Here is a 13311-nt window from a genome sequence, read left to right as displayed (position 1 = left end):
ATACATCCTTGTTCAGGAATACTGATACGGGATGCACTGCGGGTTCCGTAACTCATTACCTGACGCACGTGCCACGCCACCCGCGTCTGCAGGGGATGGCGCGTCAAGCGCTTGAAATCATGGGTGGGTCCTGGGATTTGAACTTTTGGAAACCGACAACTCCGTGCCTGTACGGAAAGGAAGACATGCCTTCAGCCTCGCACTTAATCCGACCTCCCTCTAACGTCTAATCACTGGGCCGAGCCCTCCATATTGTTTTAACGACACAACATCGGACTCAGATTCAGGATTATGGATCGAAGTAGAAGGTCAGTGGAGTTCTTTTTCTTGCTCGGCTCTCTCTCAGATCTTACGGTACGGTTTGGGCGTCGCCATGGATGAGGATGGGAGCTGGGGATGAAGTAGGGGCGATGGAGGGTGTAAGGGGTTGCTTGTGCAGTCGGACGTGCATGTCCCTGTCGGCACATGGGAAGGAGGCTTTCCAAGGTTTTGTCGGGTTGCCGAGACGCAAGAGGGACAACGACATCGCGAGAAACCGAATCCCGCTTCGTCTCGAAGGGCATGCATAATGCTGCTAGCGGCGAACTGAGAAGCCCGTATCGGCATCGCACGCACGTATCGGCAGACGCCGTCTCATGCAAAGGTTTCTTGGCCCCCATCTCTGGGGCAATAACCACCTCTCGACCGACCGGCCTTCAATTCTTGACTTCCTCGACGAGCTTCGACCGCTTCGTGGACCGTCCTCTCAAGCCTCACGAGACGCGATCTTGTTCTGCATCGCGCGGACACCCGCGACGTTTACACTCCCGGGGCTTGGGGCAGGTTGATCTCTGCAGCTATCGCCTTCATCTCGCACCCGCCGACTTTATGCCACCTTTGTCGACAGAGTTCGAGAGGCAACAATGGCGACAATCGAATCCCCGTTCGACCTGCCTCTGCGGCGCGACTCCGATACACTCGATACTTGGCTCGAGTTGAAGCAGGCTTACCTGGCGAGGTTCGCGCCATCGGTCGACGAGTCAAGGCTAAACAAAGAAGAGCTCAACTCGCGTGTCGAGGCCTGGAAAGGCGTAATCCAGGAGAAACAAAGCGCCAATCCCAGGTGGACGACACGGTGGCTACGCTCTTACGGCACCACTCTCTTCAAGGTCCTGTCCTACGCTCAGCTGGCCGCCATGTTGGATATGGCCTATGACCCCGAGCGACTTGATTCTTGGCGTCAGAAGCCGGAACTCCTGCTGGCGACCAAACTTTGCCCGGCTCTGGTGTTCTATTACTGGAACTACCCTACCCACGACCGGAAGGCTGCCCGGGAACGTCTGATGAGCAACCTGACCGAAACTCGCAAACTCGACAGAGCCCGAACTTGGGAAGACTATCGGCCCAGGAATAGAAGTCCACTGCGCAACGTCTGGACGCCTGTGGATTTGGCGGGCGATACCCAGGGCAGCGTGGAATTGCCTCAATTCCGGACGCCCAGCTCTGAGTTCGACGCTTGTCCTGGTCTGGTTTCGAACGAGCTTGTGGATTTCTTGAGGTGGCAAACGATGCTTCTCAGGCGATACTGGCGGACCAAGCGGGTTCGAAAGCCGGAAAGGGCGCAGAGATGCTTCCAGTTCTTGACCTTGATGGTTCGCGAGCTGCACACTATGACCGCTCTGCCAACAGCAGCGCAGACAGCGGCACTGCTCGTTCCAATGAGTACGAGGAAGACGGCCGGACTTTTAGGGGCTGCTCGCAACCTATGCCAGACTTCCGACCTGTTACAAACGAGTCACCTTCGCGCATCATCCGGCCAGTCCCCGCAAACAACTCGCAAGACAAGACCAACTTCCGTCAAAGTTGGGCGTCCCCAAAACCCATTCAAGCGGCGTGAACACTTGGTCTAAGCGGGGTTGTGGTGACTTCTCGCAATCCCAACAAAATAAAGCTCGGATGGATGGAAATGTTAAGTCTCGGGGCTTTCGGAAGGAGCCTGACTTGGGGACAAAGCCGCCACTCCCAAAGAGTTCTGAAGCCTTCACCCGAAGCTTGGGCAGGTGCTGTTTTTCTGGGGAGGTTTGGACGCAACAATTTCGTGGAACCCATGGGCCAGCCAAACACCACCTGTCGTCATTCTTGTCGATGTCACAGGCGAGCAAATTCTCGCCATCAACAAAAACCACGCGAGCTTTCTGCCTTACCAGTCGGACGGTTTCTCCGAAGACACACATGCCGTCGCCCGAAATTCGTTCACATCAGATGCCCGGGGCGGAGCGACCTTTGAGCGAGCGAATTACCCTTCCTTTCGCTGCGCATATCATCCGCGCTCCGAATGATGGCTTTGCTCGGCTGCCGGAAATTTCTGCCGATTTCAATCCTCAGCGACGGTCATCTCCGCTTCTTACAGGAGTTAATTCCATTCCCATTCCAGATCGCACTCGCTTGGCGCAGCGCGTGCCTGAGCGCCCTGTTTCTTACGTGTTGAATTCGTCTTCTCGGCTTCGGTTTGACGTGGTTGCTAACCTTGGCACCAATAGGTATGAAGATGGAGAGGTCCGCCGTTACGGGGCCGGCGAATCGTACCGGCCCTTCAATCGCGACCGTGACCGATCACCACCACCCCGCGTTCGAAGCCCCTTGAGGGACCGGGCCCGGTCCCCCCCGCCCGTGACCAGCGATAGCTACGTCCCTGCCAGATCTCCGCGCCGCCGATCGCGCAGCGCCGACCGCTTCAGGCGCGAGAGATCTCGAGAGAGGATCGGCGGCGAGAGTTGGCGGCGCAGCCGTAGTCGAGCCCGGAGCCCTCCTCGCCGCAGCTCGCCAAGGAGGAGTCCCATCAGACGCACTCCTCCCCGCTTCGTGTCCCCACGTCGAGACGATCGCGGTCTGGACAGGCGGGATGACAGGCGGGATGACAGGAGGGATGATAGGAGAGATGACAGGCGAGACGATAGGAGAGACGACAGGAGAGACGACAGAAGGGATGACAGGCGAGATGACAGGAGAGACGATCGGTGGGATGACAGGAGAGATGACCGAAGAGATGGCCGAAGAGATGACAGACGAGACGACAGGAGAGATGAGAGGTGGGATGATAGGAGGGTTGACAGGCGAGACGACAGGAAGGACGACAGGTGGGACGATAGGTGGGATGATAGGAGGGATGACAGAGATGAACGGCCAAGGTCGCCGATGCGGAGGCAGTTTGAGATCAGGGATAACAGGCGGAGGTCACGCTCGCCGTTCGACAGAGACCGGTTGCCGGTTCACCGAGACCGATCACCACCCAGACGCTCACCGCCGCCGGGCCCGCGTGGGGGAGGCACGTATCGTCCCCGCTCTCGGAGCCCAGACTGGCGGGACCGCGACCGCGATGATCGCTACGTCGGACCTTCGTATCGCCGACCGTCACCGCCACCGCTCCGAGACTCCGTTCACTCGTCGGCATTGCCCTCACGGTCTGCATCGGGTAGGTCCTCGCCCCGGCCAGCCTCTGTTCGCCGGGACGACCGGTCCGTACCCCAGTCCCCAGCTGCACGGTCTCACGTATCGAACGCGCCAACGCCCACAAGCGCAGCCCCGCCGGCTCGCGACACCCCGAAGCCAGCGGCTCCGCCTCCGCAACCGTCGCAGCCACCTGCGACCAGTCAAACCGTTCCAAAAGCCCCCGCAGCAGATGCCAACCCGACTCCGGTGAAGTCTCCTCCGAAGGGTCCGGCAGCTCTTAGGGCACCGCCCACCGGGCCTGCCGCAGCGAGGAACTTCACATCACCAGTAGCGCCTCAAGCTGCCCCTTCACCTCGCCATCTCCCTTCTGGTCCGAGCGGACCTTCTCGCCATGGTGCCACAAGCCCCACAGTGCCCCCGGCCGGACCTCGCGGCTATGTTCCGCCTCGTGCCCCGAGCTTCACGGGTCGCGGTGGTGCCAGGGGTAGCTGGTCAGCCGGCCCGCCTCGCCATAGCATCTCTGGCGGCGGCAGCCAAACCGGCTCACCGACCATCTCCCAAGGCGGGTCCAGTGTTGGCGGCATTCCGACCGGGCCCAGAGCGCAGTCCGCCTCCTCCGCCTCCGCCTCCGCCTCCGCCTCCCCCTCGCTCGGCGGCGCCAAGCCATTCAACCCGCCGACCGGCCCATCGGGTCACATGCTCGCCTCGCACAGCGCACGCCCATCGCTCGCCCAGAGCCTCCTCAACACCATGCCGCCCATCATCCCGGGCGGCAAGATTGATCCGACGGCACTGCCCGTCGAGATGGACCCGCACCACAAGCGCATGCGCGACGAGGAGGAGCGGCTGCGCGAAGAGCTGCGGGTCAAGCAGGACAAGTTGCGCAAGAGCCTGCGCATCTGGGATAAGCTGGAGAGAGAGAGCAAAGGGTTCGAGCTGAAGAGCGACCTGAGCGAGAGAAGTCTGAAGAACATTGCGGGCGAGGGCTTGGGAGGCGCAGCCTTCTAAGGCCAATTAATTAATTCATCAGGGTGGTTGACGCCAGAAGGGGAAACAATCTCAGCTTTTGAAGAGGACGCTGATGTGGACGGCATGTGGGTTTCAATTCAAACTTTCAGCCTTTGGTTTTCTCGATTCCATGTTTGGAGTCACGAAAGAGAGGGGTGAGAAGCGAATTATACCTTTTTTTTTGATTGGGTCGGGGTGGGTTTGGACTGGGTCTTGAGAAGAACTACGGCAGATGGGCGGAACCAAAAACCCGGAAATGGAAGCTAGGCCGCCTGATCGCTAGACAGACATGACTTTTGTCAAAATATAATGTACATACATGTTCGTACATGTTCTGTATGAGTACGGTACTTGCAGAAATAGGTGCCTGATTGAAAAACACAAGGCCAGCATGCGAGTAACGCATAGCGCATTTATATGGAAAAGACCGACGAGAACTTGGGTTCCTTCCCAAGTTGAGAACTGCCTCGGGGAAGACGACAACCAAGATCCCTCTGCTTTAAAAAGAAATTTTGGAACTTTCTCAATTTTGTTATCTGGCTACCTCATCGTATGCTTCCCATTCCAAGACTAAGCAAGTACTAGGAAACGAGAGCCTCTCGGCTCCCAACTACAGCCCGGGGAGGGGGGGGCCGACCGATCTAGTTGCCGGCATCGACCTTGGCGACGTAGGCGAGGAGGTCCAGGACACGGCGGGAGTAGCCCCACTCGTTGTCGTACCAGCTGACAAGCTTGACGAAGTTCTTGTTGAGCGAGATACCGGCCTTGGCGTCGAAGATGGACGAGGCGGGGTTGCCAATCAGATCGCTCGAGACGATGTCGTCCTCAGTGTAGTCGAGGATGCCTGGGTTTTATCAGCATGTGTCGTTCTCCAAAAAAAAAAAAAAGGAACCAGATAACTCACCCTTGAGGGGGCCGGCGGCGGCCTCCTTGATGGCGGCCTTGATGTCGTCGTAGGTAGCCTCCTTCTCGAGGCGGCAGGTGAGGTCGACAACGGAAACGTTGGGGGTGGGGACACGGAGGGACATGCCGGTGAGCTTGCCGTTGAGCTCAGGGATGACCTTGCCGACGGCCTTGGCGGCGCCAGTGCTGCTGGGGATGATGTTCTGAGCAGCACCACGGCCACCACGCCAGTCCTTGGCAGAGGGACCATCGACGGTCTTCTGGGTGGCAGTGTAGGAGTGGACGGTGGTCATGAGACCCTCAACGAGGCCGAACTTGTCGTGGATGACCTTGGCGAGGGGAGCCAGGCAGTTGGTGGTGCACGAGGCGTTAGAGATGACCTGGGCCTTGCCGTCGTAGGTCTTCTCGTTGACGCCCATGACGTACATGGGGGCATCGGCCGAGGGAGCAGAGATGATGACGCGCTTGGCGCCGCCCTTGAGGTGGGCGCTAGCCTTCTCGGTGGTGGTGAACACACCGGTCGACTCGACGATGTACTCGGCACCAGTTTCCCTCCAGGGAATGTTGGCGGGGTCCCGCTCAGTGTAGAACTTGACCCTCTTGCCGTTGACAATGAGGTCGTTGCCCTCGACGGCGATGGTGCCGTTGAAGATACCGTGGGTCGAGTCATACTTGAGCATGTACTCCTGTACGACAATCGCGGTTAGCTCCGATCCGCCTGCAAGATCATCTCGTACTGTCGATGGAACAGGAAAGAACGCGAGGAAGGAAAAAAAAACTACTTACAGCGTACTTGGGCTCAATGAAGGGGTCGTTGACGGCAACGATCTCGACATCCGAGTGCTCGATGGAGTTGCGGAAGACGATACGGCCGATACGGCCGAAACCGTTGATGCCGACCTTGATAGTCATTTTGATTTCTGTGATGTGGGGAGGTGAGTGAGCGAGCTGTCAGGGTGGTTTGATGGAGGGGTAGCTCGGCGCGGGGTAAAAGGTTCGGGGAGTTGTTGAGCTCAACGGATGTCGGAGGGATAGGACAGAGTTGACACCGTGGGAGAAGGGAAAAGCTTTTTAAAGGCTTGGGTTGCAGCTCAGTCCGGAACCGGGCAGCAAGCAGCAAAGGTTTGGGATTCTCTGCTGGGTCGCGCAGGTCCGATACAGGCGGGATGAGGCAGTGCGGGGTCCGTGGGGGAGCTCTTTGGCTGCTTACCTGGAGGGATGAGGGAGCTTTGAGCTGTTGACTGAAGAGACTTTTATGTGGTTATCAGAGCGCGGACGGCCTGTATGGAAAGAGATTAATCGACGATTTTTGTCAAATGTGGGATGAGCAAGGAAAGAAAACAGTCATGTTGTGGTGGCATGAGCTGATAATAAAAATGGTTGAGCCCCTCGCTGAGGTGGGGTGAGCCTTCCCAATTGCTTGCATCACAGATTGCGTTGAGGTGGGGCATCTTCGTTTCGCGGTGCTAGTGAGCGACTTTGCGGCGCTGTCTGTTTTAGGTCTTGGCCGGGAGGAGCGCGACGCATTTCCTGCCGCCCCAGCATTGCAAGACCAACAGGACACGAGGTGTCACCGTAGCTCGAGAGTGCGTGGGATGTTCGCCACCGCAGAGGCACCTCCGTCACCGGGGAACCCCCCGGCCCTGCCGTAGCGTTTTTACTACTCAAAAGTACCTGAACTACCACAGTAAGCGAGTAGATCGGACCGGTTTTGGGTGGCTGCGAGCTGACGTCCGATGTCCCGGGCCGTCTACGCTCCTTTTTTTGGCCAGCCAGTCTTGGCCTGTTTTGGCCCGGATTTGAAATCGCGCACCTCCTCCTGGGAGCTTGACACGGATGCCCCGCCACGCTGCCTTGAGCCGGCCACGATCATGAATTCTGGGCAGCGGAGGTAACTCCTTAACGTCGGAAATGCGCTTCGGGATTGCAATGGTTCACGAAAATCATGGTCCGGTAGGAAACGGACGGGAACGGCTAAAACTGGGCCACAACCACGGTAATCTCGGCCTAAGGCCCGACGGCTGCCGTCAAACTTCCGCGACCCCGCCGAGTCCCCGAGCCGAAGTGGAAGGGTATGGAAACATAAAGCTGCCTCAACTGCATACCAAGCATTGCCCAGTGTATGCTTGCGGTTCTGGGAGCATACACTAGTGACACGGCCATCAGTGTGGTAGGGCTGGTCGGCTGCCGCTATATCCGCGAATCGGTCCGGGCAAAAATCTCGTTCATCGTCACGCCCTGCGAGTGATCGCTTGCAATGGAAGGATGACACACGTGTCGACGGGGTTTGCCGAAGGGGGCGATGTTGGAGTCACATATTTGATCAAACTCAGCTTAGACCCGATTTCGGGCATCGAGAGGTGAAAAGCACCGTCACCAAATCAAACCCCGGTACGAAGTACGATACTCCGTACTGGCACTCAGACTCGGTGGCCCAGGAATGCTCATTGCTGCTCATTGCTGCTCAGAAATGAGGCCCCAGTCGGCACATTCCCACAGATAATGAGCAATTGCCCTACACTTGTTGTATGCAAGGGCCTACAGCACATACATGCCCGTACACTGCTTCGTGCATCCTTCCGGTGTAGTTATGCTCTTTGGACTAGTGTCGATCCATTGGGTAAGGGAACTTGAAATGATCCGTGCTCTTTGGACTATGGAGGACATGACCGATATTTTGTGCAAATCCCCTAACCAACTGTCAACCGACGTCATCACTGCATGCGCTCAGCTACCCCTGGTACGGCCCACCCAAACTAACCACCAAACCACCCAACAATCCCAACTAATAAATCTGAGTGGGTCCAGTTCTCCTTTGTCAATTGAATTACTCCGTAGACAACAACAAAGACTATCTCCGCTGGCCACAGCAAGGATCGTGCCAGATACCTGAGAACAAGAAAAGTGCACCCGACCATTGACTGATGTACACAGTAGCCTCACTCTGGCCCTGATCTAACTGAGTGTAAACCGTAGTTCTTTTTCTTTTAGTCTTCTAGTTGCTTCACCCTTGGGGATTCTTAGGCCATTGTTATCGTCGCGCTTGGTTCTAAGTTGACTGCCTCGAACGCTTGCTTGAATGACTAGTGAAAACTCGCCGCTATTGAGTACTCGGTAATAAAGCGATTGTCATTTCGTGCATCCCTTCATAGATGTAATAGATGACTGGTTTCTCAGCTTGGGCCGGTATTGGATCTCATACAATTGACAGACTGGTCACGCTCAGCTGCATTCTGCGCTGGCAAGCAATAGAAAAAACAATGTATTATACTTCTGCAACTGCGAGGAGGGAGAACAGATGATGGAGAGTCTGGAGTCCAGAACCCCAACTCTACATCCCCCTTTACGCCCTCTCCCCCAACTCGTTGCTCCTCCTCGATCACGATAGGAGACACCTTTGCTCAACCCCCTCCACAGCAAACACCATTACAGACCGACGATGGTAGTCCTCCATCCAAGCAACTCTTTCCTACTGCATCGGTAGGGATCAGCGCAAGAAGAGGGTAGTCGTCTGTATCCACAAAGCGCTCATCATCGCCAAAGACACCCCGTCCTTTATAACCTACCATCAACCAAACCCACCAGCCAGTCAACCAGTTAACTAGTTAACTAGTTAACCAGCACTGACACCGACGCCGACGTCGACAGCACCCAGCAAAACCGCTTCCCACCCCCACACACAGACAAACAAATCCTCCTCCTCGCACACATCCTCACTCACTCACCTACCCACTCACTCACTTACTCACTCACTCACTCATTTGACCCGCTCAAATAACTGCACCCCCCCCCCCCCCGGCGCAGCTCTCCGTTAGGAAGACAGGGCCCGCTCCAGGGCCCGCAGGTTCTCCTCCACCCCTTCCCACGCGCGGAAGACAAAGCCGGCCGGGCACTCGGCCACGCCCCCCAGCCGCGCGCCCGCCTCGGCCAGGAACCGGCCCAGCGCCGCCTCCGCCGCCGTCGTGCCCTTGGCGCCGATCCGGTGGTGCGTCACCTCCCCGCTGGCCGTCTGCAGCTGCATGTAGAAGGCGCCGTCGGCGAAGCGGTAGTACAGCTTGGGGATGCACTGCCCCCCGCTCCCCGCGCCGCCGCCACCACCACCGCCGCCACCGCTGCCGCTGCCGCTGGCGGGCTGGGCATCCTCCGGGAGGACGGCGGCGGCCTGGCTGCCCTCGTCGTAGGCCGGCGGTGGGATGAGCTCCGACGGAGAAGGAGTTGTGTCTCCGGTGGCGGCGGCGGCGGCGGTGGCAGTGGTGCTCATCGTTGTCGTTGCCGTGTTGTCGTCGGTCGGAGGCTGGGAGTTGGGCATCACCGCTGGCGTGGAAGACTTGCGGGCGCGGGACTTGCGCCGGGCGGAGGCTCTCTTGGATTTCTGCGGCGCCTGTCCGGCTTGTTGCTGCTCCAACACCTGCTGCTGCTCCTGCGGGTAATAGTTGGTAGGCTCGGGCACGTCGTCGTGCGTGTGACTCGAGCGTTGCGCAGCGGCGGGCTTGGAGACGGCCGGCTGCTGGCAGTCCGGGACAGTGTATCCGGTCATGAGCGACGGGGGGGAAGGGTAGGCGTGATTGGAGGACGGGTAGCCCCCGTCCTCAGCCGACAGCATGGGAAAAGGCTGCATGGGAGACGAAGAGGCGGCATGCCCGTTCGTCTGAGGGGAAGTTGTGCGGCCGTGGATGAATGTGTCGGGGCCACCGGGACGAGTCGGGAGATGAGGGCTGCCGGCCACGGCAGATCCGTTGCCCATGCTGCTCCGGCTCGAGATACGGGAACGAGCAAGGCTCATTCGCGTGGGTGTCTGCTGAACCTGGGTCGGCCGGACCGAGTCACCTTCAAACCTCGGGGGAGACCTATATTCGGCCATGACCGCCTTGTACACGGTCGACATGGCTTTCCGAGCAGGCATCAGGGCCGGCCCGCTCATCGGGCCGTCAAGCAGCGCCTTTCCAAAGACGGAGCCACGTTCCTCAATCTCGTGGAGGATCCCCTGGAGGACCTTGAATGCGCCGCTCAGGAAGGCCTGACGGTCGTCCTCGGGCCCTGCCGCACTCACCGCGATGAGATGGCTCTTGGTGGCCTGCTTGATGTGGCCACTGATCTCGGGACAACCAAAGTCGGCGATGGGCCCGTCCAGCAAGACCTGTGAGAAGACGGTGCCAAGCTTGGCCTCCATCACGATGTGCGCGATGGCGGCGCAGACACCTGCCTTGATCGACGTGCCAAAGAGCACGCCACCACTGGGCGGCGAGATGCCGTAGTGCAGGGCAGGGTCGATTGGGACCTGCTGCTGGGGGGTCTGCAGACCCTGGGCCGGAAGTTGCGCAGTACGGGCAGGCGTTTGAAGACCCTGGGAGCTCACGGGCACTGGCGGTGACTGAGGAATCGGGACCACAGCAGCCTGTCGATTCACAGTCTGGCGGCGCTTGGTCGGAGTCTCCGCTCCATGACTAACGGAAGCCTTGCGCTTGTTGTTGTCTAATGACAGGGTCGCAGCAGCATGGGCTGAAATGTGAGCGGAAGGCATCTGCACAGAAGACAGAGAGGCCGGAGACGACGCTTGGGAGGGCCGTTTCATGAAGATGGTGTAATCGGACGGATCCTGAGGGGGTTTCTGCACTATGGGACCGGCAGTACCGTGCGAGGTAAGGTCCATGGCCGGCATCTGCGACATCTGCGACATCTGCTGCTGGATCTTAGGGCTGGAGGGTCCGGAATACTCCTGGGCTCTGAACGATTTGTGTTCCATCTGGTCAGGGGCGGTGGTATCTGCGACATGAGACATGTGGCCGGCTGGAGACACTGCGGCAGGATCGTCGCGAGGTGTCAGCTCTGTGGCTGGCTTGTTGAGGCTGAACGTGCCCTGGCCGCTGCTAGGCAGCTCATGGGTGTTCGCCGAGGTCACGAAGGGGTCCAAAGCCATGACCTGGCCGAGGCCAAACGAAGGCTCAGACAGCTGGTGCTGTGCCTCCTCACTAGACATCGCCGTCGGAATACTCTTGGGATTGGCTGTGGCGTTCGGCTGGGTCTTTGGGTTAACCCTCTTGCGGCTCGGTCGTTTCTTCCCGGTCGAACTCTCAGCAGAAACTTGGGTCCTGGTTGTCACCGGCTGGCCCGCTTCATTTGATGACATGGCAGCCGGAACGGATGGGATCTGCGGCTGGACGAGCGGGAGGAACCGCTCGGCTGAGATGTCCTTCTTCTGAGCCATAACATCGCGACTGCCACCACCAAGGGAGAACTGGAGATGAGCCACCTGGTGAGCCGGAGCCGTGTCCAACTGCATCAAGGTGGGAACGTCAATGCCGAGCAAATCCCCAGTCGGTAACACGGCATCCTGCTCGGCGAATGTGGCATCGAAGTCGAGTGGCTCGTTGGATGGCAGAAGCAGGTCATCCGCGAACTGGAAGGCCTCCTGGAATTGGTGGTCAAAGTTATCCGGGTCACCCTAGAACTGGAAATCTTGAACATCACCCGAGTCGGTCTGGGTGGTTTGAATATCGCCGGAGCCGATGGTCTCGGAAGGGGCCTCCGTGGAAGAGACAGGAACACAAATCTTGTCGCTCATGTAGTTCTCCTGGGCCCACTGCTGGGCTGCGATGTCTGTGGTCACACCGGCAAAAAGATCCCCATTCCAGTCGTGTGGCGTATTGCTGCCCAGACTGCCCGATCGATTGACTTCCGGAAATCCCAGCATCTGCAGTAGAAGGCTCTCGTCGGCAAGGCGCTGAGCTGTTGCCTCGCGCCTAGCTTGCTCTTCGGCTTTCTCTTTCTCAGCAGCCTGGGCGGCAGCGGCAGCAGGCTTCTCGCGCAGCAGTCTCTCCTCTTCGGCGGCTCGGGCATCGGCCAGCTTCCGCTGCTCTTCAGCTTCCGCCTCCTTCCTCTGTCTCTCGAGTTCTTCCGCCTCGGCCTTCCTCCTCTCCTCCTCGGCAGCGGCGGCAGCAGCCGCAGCAGCGATACAGTTTTGCTCCTCGATCATGGCCTGGGCCTTGATCTGGGCCTCGACCCTGGTGCGCCACATCTCGCGCTCGCGAGACTGCGCCATGAGGCGGGTAAAGTGGTCGTAGCGGGCGAGCTCCTGCTGCTGCTGCTTCTCCGACTTGCCGCGCAGGTCGTTCCTCACAAAGTCGGCTCGCTCGGCCTTTTGCTTCTCGGCCGCCCGGATCGCCTTCGTGTCCTGGTGCGCGTTGGCAATTATGGGGCCTACGGCCGGGTTCGCGGCCTTCCACCGCTCAAATTCGGCGTGGTGCTCGGCCCAGGCGACTTGAGCGTCGATGGCGGCGGCCTTGAGACGCTCGGCGATGGAGTCATGGTCGGGCTTTGCCTTGCTGGTGTCGCTTTTGGTGAAGGCCGCCCATTCGCGGAAGGTCTTTTTGTACAGCAGGAGATGCTGCATGTCTCTGTGGTACCAAGCCCAAAAGTCGGCACGGAGTTGATCGGCAAGCGGTGTGTCGGGCTTCGAGGGCATTGTGTTGTGGTTGGTCGGGCCGTCGTAAGGGTGGATAGGAGGTCCAACCATAGGAATGTTGACCAGACGAGGAGAACTAGCGGGCGGGCGCTGAGGAGTGGTCGGCACGGTAATCTTCGCATCAAGAGTCGCGGGAGCGACATGTGCGGGCTCGGTGCCGTTGAAGACAGCATCGCTTGCCCCGTCGGAGCCGGGAAGCTTGGGGTCGGCGGAGGCCTCGCCATCGACAAAGAGCGCATTCTGTAGCTCTGGACCAAAGACTATGCTGCTACTGAAGCTAGCCGTGGGGATGTATCCGTTGGAGAGACCGTCAAACTCGCCAGATGATTCGGAGGGCGGGGTGGCAGAGTCGTCCTTCGGCATATTGGAGGATGTCTCGGCGGCATGGTTGCCGGTACGAGGGACACTAAAAGGACGAACCTCAGAAATGAGAACGATATGCTGAGGGTTCTGCTTGGATGCCTCGTCGTCACCGGCAGGAGTATCGCTGGCGACGCAGCCGGCGGCGA

General features: G+C 58.9%; 3 protein-coding genes across 3 annotated transcripts; 1 reads left to right on the top strand and 2 right to left on the bottom strand.

The window, feature by feature from the left end:
• Positions 1–224: 224 nt before the first annotated feature.
• MYCTH_2097277 (uncharacterized protein) lies at positions 225–4437 on the top strand (the record flags this gene model as incomplete). Its single annotated transcript, XM_003666769.1, has 2 exons — positions 225–308; positions 2520–4437. The coding sequence occupies exons 1-2, from the start codon at positions 292–294 to the stop codon at positions 4435–4437; spliced, it is 1935 nt and encodes a 644-aa protein (XP_003666817.1). The 5' UTR covers positions 225–291.
• A 523-nt stretch (positions 4438–4960) lies between these two features.
• MYCTH_2311855 (uncharacterized protein) lies at positions 4961–7722 on the bottom strand. The gene is made up of 5 exons (XM_003666768.1): positions 7446–7722; positions 6551–6620; positions 6127–6260; positions 5342–6026; positions 4961–5281 (listed from the first exon to the last, which is right to left on the bottom strand). The coding sequence occupies exons 3-5, from the start codon at positions 6250–6252 to the stop codon at positions 5079–5081; spliced, it is 1014 nt and encodes a 337-aa protein (XP_003666816.1). The 5' UTR covers positions 6253–6260; positions 6551–6620; positions 7446–7722; the 3' UTR covers positions 4961–5078.
• Positions 7723–9151: 1429 nt separating this feature from the next.
• MYCTH_2071057 (uncharacterized protein) lies at positions 9152–12802 on the bottom strand (the record flags this gene model as incomplete). The annotated part of the gene is made up of 3 exons (XM_003666767.1): positions 9152–9416; positions 9546–11782; positions 11885–12802. 3 exons carry the CDS (start codon positions 12800–12802, stop codon positions 9152–9154), a joined length of 3420 nt encoding a protein of 1139 aa, XP_003666815.1.
• Positions 12803–13311: the final 509 nt, after the last annotated feature.

This window comes from Thermothelomyces thermophilus, chromosome 7 (assembly GCF_000226095.1).
Source record: "Thermothelomyces thermophilus ATCC 42464 chromosome 7, complete sequence".
Lineage (NCBI taxonomy): Eukaryota > Fungi > Ascomycota > Sordariomycetes > Sordariales > Chaetomiaceae > Thermothelomyces > Thermothelomyces thermophilus.
Note: the sequence above shows the minus strand (reverse complement) of the source record. Positions and strands in the feature narration are given on the sequence as shown.